We start from the raw sequence: 14,895 nt of genomic DNA, 5'->3' as shown, positions 1-14,895 counted from the left end.
CTCAATGTTTTCCCTGAAAAGCAGAAGAGCTTCAAAAACCCGCTGAAAAGCAGTCGTTAGTTAGCCAGTCAGTACTTCCAGGAAGATGGAAGGTGTAGTGTTGAATTGCTTAGAGGTGGTGGTAAGACTCTGGACTAAGCATCTCACATCCTGAATTTAAAGCGTCATTCAAGCCACGGAGAAGGTGTTTACCTTAAAAGTATCTCTCTCTGTTGAAGGTATTACCATCCTTCTACAGGTGTTTGCTGCTCCCATTTTGTTGCAGGTCGATTTTGATACAGCACTGTCAGTGTAAGGGGTTGCGTGAGTGATTGCTCATCTACTCTAAAGCTTAATGGCTGCTGATGGTAATTTGAGCTAATCCATTTGACTCCCCTTGAAATGAATCAAGCTGAAATGATGTGAGCTGCATGAGCGATAGTTTGCAAATGACAAGTAGCTGCAAACAGTGACGGAGTGGTGATGACTAAGAAAACATCCGTGGCCAGCACAGCTAGATCCAGAGATGCACATCTGTCCATGGGTCTAAGTTATTCTGTAAAACAGGCTGTGAGCTGAAGCACAGCCTACTCCTGCTTTTGGTTTTAGAAAATAAAGCAGTTGTCACTGCATTTTGAGTTGAGCCTCAAGCTGCAGGCATGGTAAAACAATGTATTTTGTGTGTGACAGATTTAGTTTTGCAAAGGAGTCAACAAGAACAATGTCTAATTTCTGTGTCATGATTAGCTTTGAATATAAGCAAGCTTTTGAGTCGTTTTGAGCTGTCAAAACAGCTGTGTATATGAAAAGAAGAGATTCAGGTATCTGTGGATCTTTAATATTGAAAACTGATGGCAGTATGAATTGCAGGAAGGCAACAGCCAAACAGAGAGTGTTCATGACAGCAATTTTGAATGTAAATGCCTACATTTCACATATGTCCCATTTAGGGACCTGGCCATTAATGCTTTGTGTGATTTGGCCCATAGTTGGATCAACAAAATACATGAAATATATTTGTAGATGTGAACATCTGTGGCTTAACTGCTAGCAAAAAATTTTGGTATACTAACAGAGTTTAAAATTTTTTATTCTCCTTCGCTTGTATTCATTATATTCAAGTTTAGTACTAATTTATGTGCATGGCAGTTCAGTTACTTGCTGTTGATCACCATCACTCTGACATAGAAATAACAATTTTCTAAGATAATCAAAAGTCTGATGATGAAATATCTTTATAAGGTTACATAAGAGCTAATGATGCCCTGCATGAAAATTAAATTAAATTTTCAAAGAATTGTTAATAGAAAATGTAAATTCATGATGTAAAGTGTTAACACTTCATAATCTGTACCTGGAAAATCAAGAGTTGCAATAGGATAGGAAAAACTTTGAAGGATTTTATTAAATGTATAAGAAAAAATAAGCTTTTAAAGGATGGAAATAGACTAATCCAAAAGTGAAAATACACTGCAGAAAATCAGAAAGACTGAACCTGTGAATAAAATGAGAGAGAAAATGCCAATATGTAGATACTGTGCAATAGGTCTGCACTTTTGGGGGAAGGGGGTTTCTTTTACCAGGTAAAGAGGGGATATTCACCTAATTTTGATAAAGCGTCTGGTCTGCGTTGTATACTGCGAAATGTGGTACAACAGAGAGTTCCCTACAGAACAAAGGGACAATGCAGTGTGTTCTGAAAAGCATTTAACAGATGTTGGAAAATTATAGGCTGCACTTTGCTGACACAGCCTGACAAATTGTTTTAACCACTTTGAGACGAGAACCTTAAGAGAGGTGCAGAAGCTGAGATTTTAGTTTCCAAGAAACAGCAGTTTGGAAAATCCTTTCAGATGATCTGAGATGAAAGTAGCCCTGCTGAACAGGGTTGGTGCCACTGATTGTTCATTATTACTTATGCACTTCTTGCCTACTTCAGTGTTTTCATTTTATTTTCACATCTGCTGAAAATAATGCAGAGAAATGGGGGGCTGTCATCTCTGTCGCTCCCCAGTGCTACCCATAGCTGATTATCTAGCCAAACAATTCTGTAATTTTTCTGTTGTAGTTGATCTATAGAAGATTTCTAAATAAAAGAAAAAATTATTCACTCAATATTAAAAAAGAAGGTTTAAGGTGCATGTCACGATTACAGACTTGTCTGTTAGAGACAAGTTTTAGATATACTGTTGGTAGTTAACTAGATGCTTGAAATCCTTATTCTGGAATTGTAACATTGGAATCTGAGTAGTGTCATTCCAGAACCACTGCTTAAGATGTTTTCTTTCTGTGAACAAGTTGAAACCAAGGTCATGATTTTTTGATATTTCCTGAGACAGGAGGAATCATGTTCTCCTTCCTTCTGGTTCTGTAAAAGTTGTTGTTCTCCCTTAAAATTGTTTTCATATTGTGTTCAGGTCACTTTTTTCCTTTCCTAGTTGCCTTAATTGTCAGATCTGCTAAAGTGTTAAAACTTCGGCTTTATGTCATTAATTTGTAGTAATGTGTAGTACACATACTACATTATTTTGTAGTATACTCTATTTGTGTAATTCCATTTTTTTAATAAGTCATCTCTTCTAATCTGAGACTTTCTGATTTAGGCCATTATAGGAAGACTAAACAACCTAACAGTCATGGAAAACTAAACTTGCATTCTGTTAAGGACATACTAAAACTCCAGGAAATTATCTAGGAGGTTCAGTTCAGAGAGGCAGACAATGTTTTACAGAGGATTGATAGTCCTCAGCAACAATGCCATGATGATATATGCAGTGGTGTTCTCAATTTGTTCTACCTTGAACAAAGATTTCTTTTCTTCATTATTAAACCAATGTTCCTGAAGAACAATTTGCCACTAAAACTTGCGTCTCATCTCCGAAAGCTCATGAATCCTATTCCACAATTTCTAAGAGAGTCCAAATTTAGTCTTGGTCCCAGCAAATTCATCAAGTTATCTCGAATCAGTTTTGGTTTGAGTTTTTCAAGTCTACCTATAGAAAAGATAAGTTTTAAAAGTACTATCACTCATAAAAAGGACATAATTGAAGACAGCTGCAGTGGCTTTGCCACTTCACTTTAGTTGTTTATCTATTGATTGCATATTTAATAATCTTCATAATAATTTCTTGTTCTCCTTTACCTGCTGCAAAGTGTGGTCCTCCCTTATGCATGATCTGATGCTCAGCTAGGACTTCTGTAAGTTTCTGAATTTTTTTTGCCAGTATTGTATCTGTATGGAGATAACTGTTTCAGTTCTGAAATATTTTTTTCTTCATGTGAGGAAGACATGCAGGTATAGTATTTGTCATTTAACCATATAGTTAGAATAGCGATTAGACTCTTATGATTAATGTAATCAAATGTAATTATGTAAAGGAGCATATTGCTAATCTAAGGGGATTTTCTAATTTAAACATCATATTTCAAAGACTGTTTGAAGGGAAAGAAGTCATTCTTTCATTGCTTCTGAAGATCCATGATAACTTTTGTCGTATTTCCTCGTTTCTTTTTAAAGATACTGACTTCTCTTTTGCTATTTGAGAGAAAGACAATATGAGAAACTGGCTGATTATGCAACAATAATAGCAACAGGGCATGCTGTCAGATGTATACAGCTGCATATGTTTTAAAAAATCTGCTTATATTGTAAAAAATTACAAAAGGTGTTGTTGTATGTATAAAGATGTATACCTTGAAAGGAAAGACTCTTACCCTTTGCTTTGCAGGTGTTACTTAGAGTCAGAGTAGGTAGAAGTATTTAGACAGAATTATCCATTCTTAGGAAATTTTCACATTGATTTACATCAGAATTTGATTTAAATTATCTTGAAATTCCTTGAAACATTGAAATGTGCTTGAAATGAGAGGACTCTACAAGAAACTTCAATGAAGCATAAATCAACTTTCCTGTTTGGGGGAGTTTATAACTAATTGCTTTTAGTATGAAGAGCTGTTAATTGCAACACACAACCAATAGACTACAACATTAGATGGTATTTTACTTACATCATCTCCTCTGAGCCCTGTTCCCAGTGCATACTGCTGGCTGTCTTCCAGAAAACGTACTTTGATGTTGTATACCTTTTTTCCATAATAGACAACCAAAACATATGGTTCAGCATTTGATTTCTTTGAACAATCTCTGACCAAGAATGTCTCATCCTGTATGACACAGATTATAATAGTTGTTATAACAGTAAATTCTAATGAAAAGCATTTTCACACATTGTCCATAACTATAGTTTGGGGGTAATTCTTGCAGAATTATTATAACAGTGCTGTATTTCACAGCTGCAACAAAATCTACTTCTTAAATGGAATTTATTTGTAGGCAGTTTAGCAAAGTATTTTTGTAAGCATAGTGAAACCGCTTGTATTAAAACAGCTAATTTCTGTAATGAGTCATATATAATCAACAGACTTTGACACTAGTGAAAAATCGTAGTTAGATCACTACTACTATATTGTACAATATTAGTCTGAAATCTGTATTGAAATTCCATGCTAGAAAATGATCTTAAAATTAACATGGGTATTGAAAGTCAAATCAATGAAAAGAGGAAAGTTAATGGATGACAGCAGATAGGAAGAGAGTGATAGTAATTCCATAAAGGGTGTGGAGATTATAATCCATGTTTTCTTTCAAAAACACTTTTATTTTGTGTGCATAATTTCTTTCGGATAGAACAATTCTTTGAAAGACTGAAAGAAAAAAATGTAGATCAATGAAGCTAAGTTTTTAGATTCTTTCTGAATAATAACAAATTAATGTCACTGTAATAGGAACTGTAGGAATTGCAGACCAGAATACTTAACTGCACCAGGAGTCCTGAATTATATTACTTTTTTCAAGGATATGCAGTTAATTAATATCATCTCTTGATTTCTTCATCAAGAAATGTGTTTGAATTTTGGATAGCTGAAATCACTATGCCATTCCCTAAAGATGCTATGAAGAAAATGAAGTCCAAAACATATCCCCTATATCATTGTACTTGCTGATAGCCCTTCTAGGTACAAAGAGCTGTGAATCTCAGTATCAGAGAACCTGGTTTTAATGAGGTAACTCTCACACTTGGCTATGACAAATAGCACACTTTTATTAGTTGCTTTTCTCTGACACTGCTTTCTTGTAAAAACACAGAGTGGCTGTACTCTTTGTTTTCTAAAGTGTTCTTAGAGTGGCCAGTCCAGGGTAGTGCAGTAAAACATACAGCTCACGGGTAGCCTCAAGCCATCACTCTAAATTGAATTTCTTTCCTTAAGGAATAGCTGAGCCCATTGAGAAACTGGCTTCTCCGCCATTTGCCATGGGATTCAGTACTTTATTTAAAGTTATTATGCATAGAAGTAGTCTAAAGAAACATTGTAAAATCCTTTCCGAGCGTATGTGACTGGAAACCTAGCTTAAAAGTTAGATGACCACAGATTTTAGGAAAGTTAACAATATCAGAATATCTTGATGCTGTTGTAACTTAGCCTGCCTGTCCTCAGAATCTCTCTACAGCTGGTTCTTGTGTGGGTCTGCCAGAGAACCTCTGACAGTCAACAGGAAATGCAGCACTGCACAATGTCCTACAGGGCAGCAGCTATTTGAAGCTCTCTGCTGGGGATTAACCCTTTATAGCACCCTGGTCATTATTCTCTTAGCTGTTTCGATGAACACACTTTCTGAGACTGCAGCTGAGAGGTTCTGTGGTAAAATTACCCTGAAAAAACCCAGTCACTGTATTTAATTCACAATGTGCTCAGGGTGGAAAACTTCTATTGCTATTGTGAGTTTCTCAAAATTTGTTATTTTCTTAAGGAAATGTCTAGCCCACCTTACTGAAGATGAAAGTTGGACAAGTGCCCTTAAAAGACGCAACAAGAGGGGGGAAAAATAGTCAATAATAATAATAAAAAGAGAAAATCCAGCTTTCAGAATTTTGGGTACTGGAGGTTGACAGGTCTGAATGGGACTCATATTTCAGCCCTGCAGACATGATTTCAATCTCTGATTAAGTTACAGGTTAGGAATATTTTATACCTTTTTTTGACCATACTATATATCTTTTTTTTAAACCAGTACTTTTTATCCCACCCACTTTGCCTAGAGTGGGACAATGAAAGTATCCTTTCTACAGATCATAAACCAGTATCCTCAACCTCTGCTGTTCTATGTTGTCCAGGTCACTCTGCTCTGTTCTTTCAGCTCCCATGGATCATGCTGCTCCTTCTGTTCAGCCCACTTCTTTTAGATCTCACCTTGCAGAGAACTTAAACATAATAATGACTGCAAAACTGCAAGACATCTTGGATGCTCCTATGCCTATCAGTTTATTAAAAAAAAATAAAAAGTTCAAAATACTGAAATATGCTGCTGCTCCAAATCCCATTATTAATCTGAACAGTCAATCAGTAAAATACTTTGTGATAATATATATGTTTGATAGTGTCAAAACTGAACATTTTAATGTATATATATTTAGCAAAATGCAATAAAACCCTAAAAGGTTAGCAAACCTTTAAACTCTTTATATATTTTTGTATCAAATTTAAGTTGTTATGGATTGTATGACTAGATTACAAAGCACTTGTAAACTACTGTAGTTAGTTTACAAATGTTTTCTCCACAAGTCTACACCACTGGTTTCAAGATAAATTGCACTTACAGTGTTTTCCTGTAACAATGCCTCTTCTGCTTCATGGCGATCACATTCTCCAGTGTACCAGTCATATTTGTTTAAATCCTTAATTTTAAGATATCATAATTAGTATGTAGAAATTAACCACAGCTGGCAGAAGCCAATGAAAACTGATGTATCTAATTGCATTTAAAACAAGTTTATCACAATTTATCGAAACAATTGTAATGCATCTGTAACAAGAAATTATTTTAGAAAATCTGTTTCAAATTAGGCATCAAATTTGTTATCCGTAGTATCATAAACTCATTGGACTCTTTTCAGAGGTGCTGAAAACACACAGCTATCAGACCACTTAAGTTCATAGATAAGTATATTCAGTAAACAGCAATTCTTTTGTGTGTGTGTGTGTGTGTGTGTGTCATACAGTGATAATCCTGTTTTCCAAGAAACTGTCTCTTTACTAAATGAAGCATTCTTTACCTTTTCAATGGGCTGGGTAAGAGATTCCATTTCCTGTTTTACAAATGAATGTTTTGATTTATTTTCATATGATAGGAGCTGTGTAGGAGATGGTGACCTCTTAACAGAAAAACTCTCTACATTTAGCATGGACCCTGTAAAAGTATATTCAGAAGGAAAAAAAAATCACATGGTTTAATTATAGCTTTATTTTACCATATCACTTTTTACTCAATATGTGTTAGAGTACAATTTACAACTTGGAAATACACTTTTGTGATATTAACCTTTAAAATTTGGAATTGTCAGTTCCGATTAGTCTGGTACTAATAGAGCACCAGTAATTTCAGATTCAAGCCCAAAGAGATTTTTCAGATTTTTTTAATTGACATCACTCTGCTAGATTCATGTGCACATAAGCATAATAAACTGTTAAACAGAAATTAGTAATTAAATATTTAATGCTAAATAAAATATTTAATAAATATAGAGGGACATTTGTATTCTACAAATATAACAGTTCATTCTATTCTACTTTCACCTTTTGAACCCTTGTAGTAGTGTTTGATCAAAGCATATTATAGCCACTTATTATCCCACTGTCAGATAGCATTGTTTCTACCAAGCTGTAGGAATCTTAAAGGATTCAGGAGTTCTGCTGTCCTGATAAAATTCAGTCTGCTCTGCAACTTGTTTAAATTAATGAATTTTGGATTTGGCCTTGTTTTTTGAATGCAGAGGAGTGAGTCCGCTTCCTCTTGTATTATGAAGGTGGTGTTCCTAAGCTGCATGTTCCTGCCCCCTCCTTATGGGTGAGATTACAGTGAGCTGACTGAGGGAGCCTAGATAGCTGAAAACTGTCCTCCTGAAGCAAAAGTGATTAGCATTCTAGATGTTTAACACTGTACATTTAACGGCTGGAATCAACTTGCCATGTCCCAGGAGAGCTGTGTGAGCACAAGGGCCAGGGCAGGAACATGCCATGTAGGGTAACACGGGAAGGTGTGCTGTCTAAGCTTAGGCTGCAGCGAAACTGCAGGCTGAGGAAAAGCAATGGAATATTTCTAGTTGGTGTTTGAAATGCAGTTTACATGTACATGATATGGAAACAATGGTTACTTAGGAAGAATAAAAAATGTATCCTGCTATACAATAGATTGGATTTTTGTTTGTTTTGTGCAATGCCGTGGGGAGAACTGACCTAGTGAATGTTACAGAAGTGAAGGAGTGAATATGTGATTATCAGTCCTTTCCATCTTTCTTGCTGGTGACTGCAACAAGAGACTGCAATGTTTGCTGAAACTGTATTTCGTTATGTTTTATCTATGGTTCATGTTCTATCAGTTTATTACTTTTCTGCCTATACACAGTGTATAATAGAATATTAAGGAAATTCAAGTAGGAAGATGGTTCTTTTACAGAAGAATAGTTTTCATTGTGTTTCATTGTTTCCTGCATGTGTGTGCCATGTTCTGGTTTCTGACAGCATTACATTTATTTTTAAGGCAGTAAACAATGCCCACTGATGTCAGTAGAAAAGCAGCTGTCTTCAGTGGGCAATCAATCAGTTCAGAAATGAACTTGAAGCCACTCATTTAAAGGGTCTGGAATCAAGCCTCTACATTTTATCTGGAATCATTGTAGATATGTCACCATATCCAGTTTGCAGCTACATTCAATTTATTACATACTGAAGTTCTGTCATTTGTGTTCACATTTCATTTTTGGTGGCTATCTACAGGTACTTTATTATTAAAAGGAGACCCCACAGCTAAAACTGTATTTGCTTTGTGACTGGTGCTGTATGTATTCAGTAGAAATTTTTCTGCTATGTCTTAAACTGCAGGGCAAAAAGTGGAAAATTCTATTGCAATGCTTACCAAGAAATTGAAAAAGAATGTTTTAAGTTTTTGCACATGAAAATCATTAGTTTTCAACAATAAAATCTAAAAATACCAAACAGAGAAAGACAGACATATGTAGGAGTTATTTACATAAAACGTTATTTGTATAAGTTCAACAGAATTGAGATTTCTTCTCAAAAGTTTTATTTTAACCCAAACATGGACTTTTTATTGATATACTTTGATCTAGTTCTTAAGCAAATTAGGTAATTGAAAGTGTCATTTTGGGCTCCCCAGTACTAACTAGAAAGACATTGACATCCTGGAATGAATTCAGTGGAGCGCCACCAGGAAAGTCAGGAGTGGGGGAGCACATGATGCAGAAGGAGAGGTTGAGGGAGCTGTGTTTGTACAGTCTTAAGAAGAAAAGGCTGAAGAGAGATCTTATTGCTGTCTGCAACTACCTCGTGGGAGGGTGTGGAAAAGCTGGAGCCAGACTCTTCACAGAGGTGCCCAGGAAGAGGATAAGAAGTAATGGACACAAGTCATAATACAGGAAAATTCTGAGTAGGGTTTTTTTTGTTTGTTGTTTTTTGTTTTTCACCATGAGGGTGGTTAAAATATTGGAACAAGTTGCCCAGGATGCTGATCCTTGGAAATACTCAAAAGTCTACTGGACAAGTTAGTAAATCACTTGCAAAGAGATGTTTAAGCTTATTTAGGTATGTAAAAAGTCTAATGGGATTTTTCAAAATACTTGATTATATAACCTGCCTGAGTTTTGTAGTGTAGCTGGCCTTATTTTTTTGCTTAGTTTGCCAAATGTGGTGGTGTATTATACAGTTTTGAAAGGACATTGCAGCACAGCAGGTGGGAAGGCTGCTTGCTTGTTCCATCCTTGTTTCGCAAGGGCAAGGAACTTACGGAAGAAAAGGGAGATTTTGCTGTCCCAGAGAGCCTGAGCTTGAATAAAGAACAGTGATGGTAGGAATGAAAGAAAGTTCCTAAAGTACAGATTGAGGCAAAGTACCTAGAAAAAAGAAGTAATTGTGCATAGGAGAGAGGATTGAGAGACTCCCAAGAATAACACCAGAGACATAGATGAGCTTTGTGGATTGTATAAAGAAAGATTTTTGATAGATGTCCAGAGGAGAATATGTTGGAAGAGGGTGATAAACAGGAGTGGCTCAGTGGAGGGCCACTAGCATAGTTAGAGAGCTGGAGCACTTGTCTTATGAAATGAAGCTGAGTGAGGTGGCTAAGTTTAGCCTGGAAATGACTGAAGTTAAGGTGAATTCCACATAAGCAGATGGTGTCTTTTACTTTCTCTCTTGGATTTATGGAAATGCTTTTTAAAGTAGTTGTAAGTATATTGAATAAGTAGAGACAAGTCAAATAGAAATTTGGGGTTAAATAAAAAACAGGCCACGTTTTTCTAGAAGAGATTAGGTAGAGGGGTGGGTGGATGACAGATGACAAAATGACAGAAAAAAGCTAACACAATTTTTAAGTGTTTGCAGAAGTATCATCATCTGGATTAGAGAGATAGGAATCTCTATGCATAAGACAGTAGTGAAACTACTCCTTTATGTTGCATTTAGTTCTAGGAATCTCAGAAAGATAGAAGGAAAATGAACAGTGATGTTGCCATGGTTACTGGGCAAGCCATACCACAGACCTGTTTTTGGCAGGCACCCACAGAAGTTAATATTGACTTCCAGTGCATTCCCTTAGGTAAAACCATGCAGTCCAGTGAATGTACTGTTTCCAGACATCGTAAGTTGACAGATTTGTCTGAATATGGCACCTACAAATTTTTCCCTCTAGGAATCTGCAATTTCTTCACAGAAAAGCCCAATTTATTCCTTTACAAAGGAATTTAATACAAAGGTATTAAAACAATAGTGGAGCCTATATAATGGCTTGAGCATCTGTAACTTCTGCTTAGCCTAACTAATTCTATTTCTGCCTGGAAAAGCAGACTGTTCTCCTTACAGCATACTCTTTTTCTGTGAGTGTTTCTTTGTATACCTGAACAATTTTCCATCTCTTCCTCTCCCTATTGTCCTTCCTTGGCTTGTCCAAGTCTGCTTCGTTTTCTGGGTATGGTGTTCTGTAATGGTTTAACACTGATTCTAGGTTAGCCATGGGGAGAATTAATATTTCTTAGATTGAACCAGTCATAGGTGTATAGCCAAGCACGTAACTTTCTGTTGTTTCTCCATGACTCTTGCCTGTGTCATGTTTTACTTTTTGTCTGGTTTGTCTCTTTAACAATCCCTCTGCACTAACTCCATGCATTGAAAGTACCCAGTGCAGACATACACACACAGAAACACAGATTCATTTCTTATTATGTCATGGTTTTGCATATGTAACTGTAACTAGCATTCATCCATTCCTGTTTTAGGTTTCAAAGCAATCTGCGATTCTTACCTGAGCTGCAAACGTTTTTAGAACTCCGTGTACATGGAAGACTAGGAGAAAGCAATGAATGAAAGTAATGTCAGACAAATGTTTCTGATAGTGGGCAGGGCAGTGCATATATTCCCCAGAGTATCCTTTCATCCTTTAGCAAATTGCAGCTTAGGGCCTTCCTGGGTTTCAGGTAGTGGTTTTGTATTTATAGCTTTTGATAGATTTCTCTTCCATTAACTTCCCTAGCCACTTCTTGAAATTCTCGAAGTCTTTACTCTCCACAACAAGAGTTTCACATTTTGTCTGTTTTGAACCTATCCCCTACTAATTTCACCTGATGTTGCCAGTCTTTCTACAGAAAGAGACAGTGTCATTTGTGATTTTTATAGACTACTGCTGAGTACTCAACTGATTGTACTAAAAAATATCAGCTAGAACCCTTTCATTAGGAAGTGCACTGCTACCACACAACAAGAAACAAGTTGCAAATACTACTAAATTTAGTATATGCAATAATTTTATCTCTAAGAAATTGCAGCATTGTAAATAAGGTAAGGCAAGAGGTTCTGTTTTCTCAGTCAGCTGTATTTGTCTAGGAAAGATACTAAACTACTTCAAGTTATCCTATACTATGTTTTATTTTTTGTTAAGTGCTTAAGAAGAAGAGAGATGTGAGGGATTTAGATTTAAAAAAAAACCTTTAAAAAAGGAAGATTTGCTTAGGTTAGAAAAGCAGAAAATTAAGAGAAACTGGCAGACTTCTACAGAGGAATAACTGGCCTTCAGAAGGCCACCTATGTTTTCTTTATGTATTAAAAAAAATATGTGGGAGGGAAAATGCTGAGGTTGGAGATGACATGGCTTCTTTATATAGTATATTTAACACCCTATCATGGAAATTTAGGGAAAAATGTAGTACAGTAGTATATTAGTAAAGATAAAAATTGCATGTGCAATTACAATAGCTTGAAGGCAATTCTGAAAGACAGTTATTCCCATGCTTCAGGGCAAAACATAATATTTCACTATGTGGCATCAGAGAATAGTATCATCTTGCTTTTATTGCATAGTGAAGTACAGTTTTCTAGGTGCAGAATGTTTAGGTTTTGAAGCATCCAGTACATACTCATGAAATTCTTATATTCCTACCTGTCTTCAGGATGATATTTTGGTTTATACTGTTCTGCTTGGAAATTTAATTCAAGTTTCTTCTCCAAATCTGCCACTGTTTATAATTAAAAAAAAAGGTATTATTTCCTCTCTTGTGCAACTTTGACAGTATCGAACAACTACCATGAATTAAATTAATCTAAATTCATATGTGATGGGAAGCAGTTCAGTAGTAAAAGCTAAAAGGCTACAGTAGTAAAAGCTAAAAGGCTACAATCAGTCTGACTTTAAGAGTTAAACTAATGATTTCAATGGGAAACATTTATAGTAGTACTGAATATTGCATGTGACACTGAATATTACAAGCTTTGTTGATGGCAAATATGGATTAGTATATAGGTAAATAATGCAGAATGCTTTACCAGAAGTATATGGAGGATTCATAAATCCTTTTTATAGGGAGGTATAGGTAAGCAGTGAGTGTATTAATGCAGCTGATACTATTTCTAGTTAAAGATCAGGCAACTGTGCCTTAGGCGTCAAAAGGAACTGGCAGTGGAAATTATGAGCTTATTGATACAGAGATATTTACCACATAAATTTTTTTTTATCCTGTATCTATTCTTCAAGTATTTCAGAGTAATATTTTTTCATTGGACCTTAAGAAGCAGGGCACACATACACAGTGAGTGGCTCCAGACAGTTTTTAAAAGCTGAAGAAGTCAGTAAGTCTGAAAAACTGACATGTTTTTCAAACATGTTTTTTAAAAACTGATTTGGGCCCATTTGTATCTTTAAAAACCTAACATTTTAAAAAATATTTATTTCAAAATTCCCAACTTCAAATTACTGGAGAGAGGCAAGAGGGAGAGAAGAGAGATGATCTCTGTGCAGATCGATTTAATCCACAGGCTTCACTCTTCAACATATTCTTCCCTTAATTTCTTCAGGTTCCAACAGTCATGTTTTCTCCAGGACCCAAGGATTTTGATTTGCTCTGAACAAATGTGATAATACTCTGGTTGCCCACATAGGTGTTGTTAATGCCACACTAAATTCCTTTTCCTGGTATGTCTTCCACAACTGTTGAGGGCATTCTAAATCTCTCCGTTCTCAACAGAGGTATACCTGAGGGATGTCTCTTACTAGCCTGAATACAGGGCGAGACTGTGACGCTATATAGCAGCACAGATGTCAGGTTCCTATACTGATTGCTTCAGCTGGTATGTTCTTATATGAAGGAGAGACAGCAAATTCATATCATATTATTATGTACTAACCTTGTTCTCTTCCGAGTGCCTGTATAAAATGATAAAATAGATGACAAATACATACATTTTTTATCACCAACTTGAATTTACAACAACAGACCCAAACATCTTCTGATTTTAAAACAATTTACAGACATACTACTACGAATACCTAAATATCTTAATCACTTTGTCAGAAACTCAGGCTGAATTCTGATCTCAATTCACTGGCAACAAGGACACTTGAATTTTTAGGGGTATAACTGAACATACAGTTTGTCCCAATGATGCACTCACTAAAACATCATTTCGCGATCACTATTGTATAGTAGTTTAACTTATAGCAAGGTGTTTTCTTTGTTGATCTTGTATTAAATCAGATACTGGAGACATACCATCCACAGATTAAAATCAGTCATTTGTTTTCAGGCTCCTTGACTGATAGTACAATTATTTTTCTTGTTAGGGTAGATATTTCGTTCAAAATCACTGTGTGGACAGTGTTAGTGCAGCATATTATGTTACAAACAAGTGAATGATAGATAAATGTCTAGGGACTAGTGTTTGACTCATAAACTTTCGCTGTATTTCTGTATTACTTTGATTCACACAGGAATAGTAATTATTTTGATTGTTATTTTGAAACATAAGAGTATAATTCCACTCTTTGTAGGTGTTGCTACTTGAGTCTTCCTTAAGAGTTATTGCCCCCCAAATATTTTCCAGTTAATTAGAACTTTATAGCATCATTCAGGTTGGAAGGGACCTTTGCAGGTATCTAGCCCAAGCTCCGCTCAAAGCAGGGTGAGCTGTGAGATCAGACCAGGGCTCAGATTATCATCCAGTTGGGTCTTGCAAACCTCCAGCACCACAAATTTCACAGCCTCTCTGGACAACCTGTTCCAGCACTTACCCTCATACTGATTTTTTTCCCCTCTATCTGGTTGAAACCTTCCCAGTTTCAATTTGTGATCATTGTTTTCTACTTCCACTGTGCACTCTGTAAAGTGCATGGGTCTGCCTCCTTGGTAATCTTTAACTAAGTATTGGAAGGCTGCTGTTAGGTCCAACTCCCCCAGGCTCATTTCACAGGGCAGGTGTTCCAGTCCTCTGCTGATCCACTGCAGTCTATCTACACCAGCCTTGTACAATATTCCAGATGTTGTCTAATGAGTAAAGGGGAACAATACCTTCCCTTGATCT

At 36.0% G+C, this 14,895-nt stretch overlaps 1 protein-coding gene across 1 annotated transcript in view; it reads right to left on the bottom strand.

Moving 5' to 3' along the window:
- CLNK (cytokine dependent hematopoietic cell linker) overlaps positions 1–14,895 on the bottom strand; it is a 63,312-nt gene that overhangs the window by 2,394 nt on the left and 46,023 nt on the right. The window contains exons 13-18 of the mRNA XM_064511427.1: positions 13,723–13,741; positions 12,482–12,557; positions 11,351–11,391; positions 7,092–7,225; positions 6,636–6,713; positions 3,988–4,143 (exon numbers count right to left, since the gene is read on the bottom strand). Coding sequence (XP_064367497.1) covers positions 3,988–4,143; positions 6,636–6,713; positions 7,092–7,225; positions 11,351–11,391; positions 12,482–12,557; positions 13,723–13,741 — 504 coding nt within the window. The remainder of the gene's footprint in view (positions 1–3,987; positions 4,144–6,635; positions 6,714–7,091; positions 7,226–11,350; positions 11,392–12,481; positions 12,558–13,722; positions 13,742–14,895) is intronic.

This window comes from Dromaius novaehollandiae, chromosome 4 (assembly GCF_036370855.1).
Source record: "Dromaius novaehollandiae isolate bDroNov1 chromosome 4, bDroNov1.hap1, whole genome shotgun sequence".
NCBI classification, from domain to species: domain Eukaryota; kingdom Metazoa; phylum Chordata; class Aves; order Casuariiformes; family Dromaiidae; genus Dromaius; species Dromaius novaehollandiae.
Note: the sequence above shows the minus strand (reverse complement) of the source record. Positions and strands in the feature narration are given on the sequence as shown.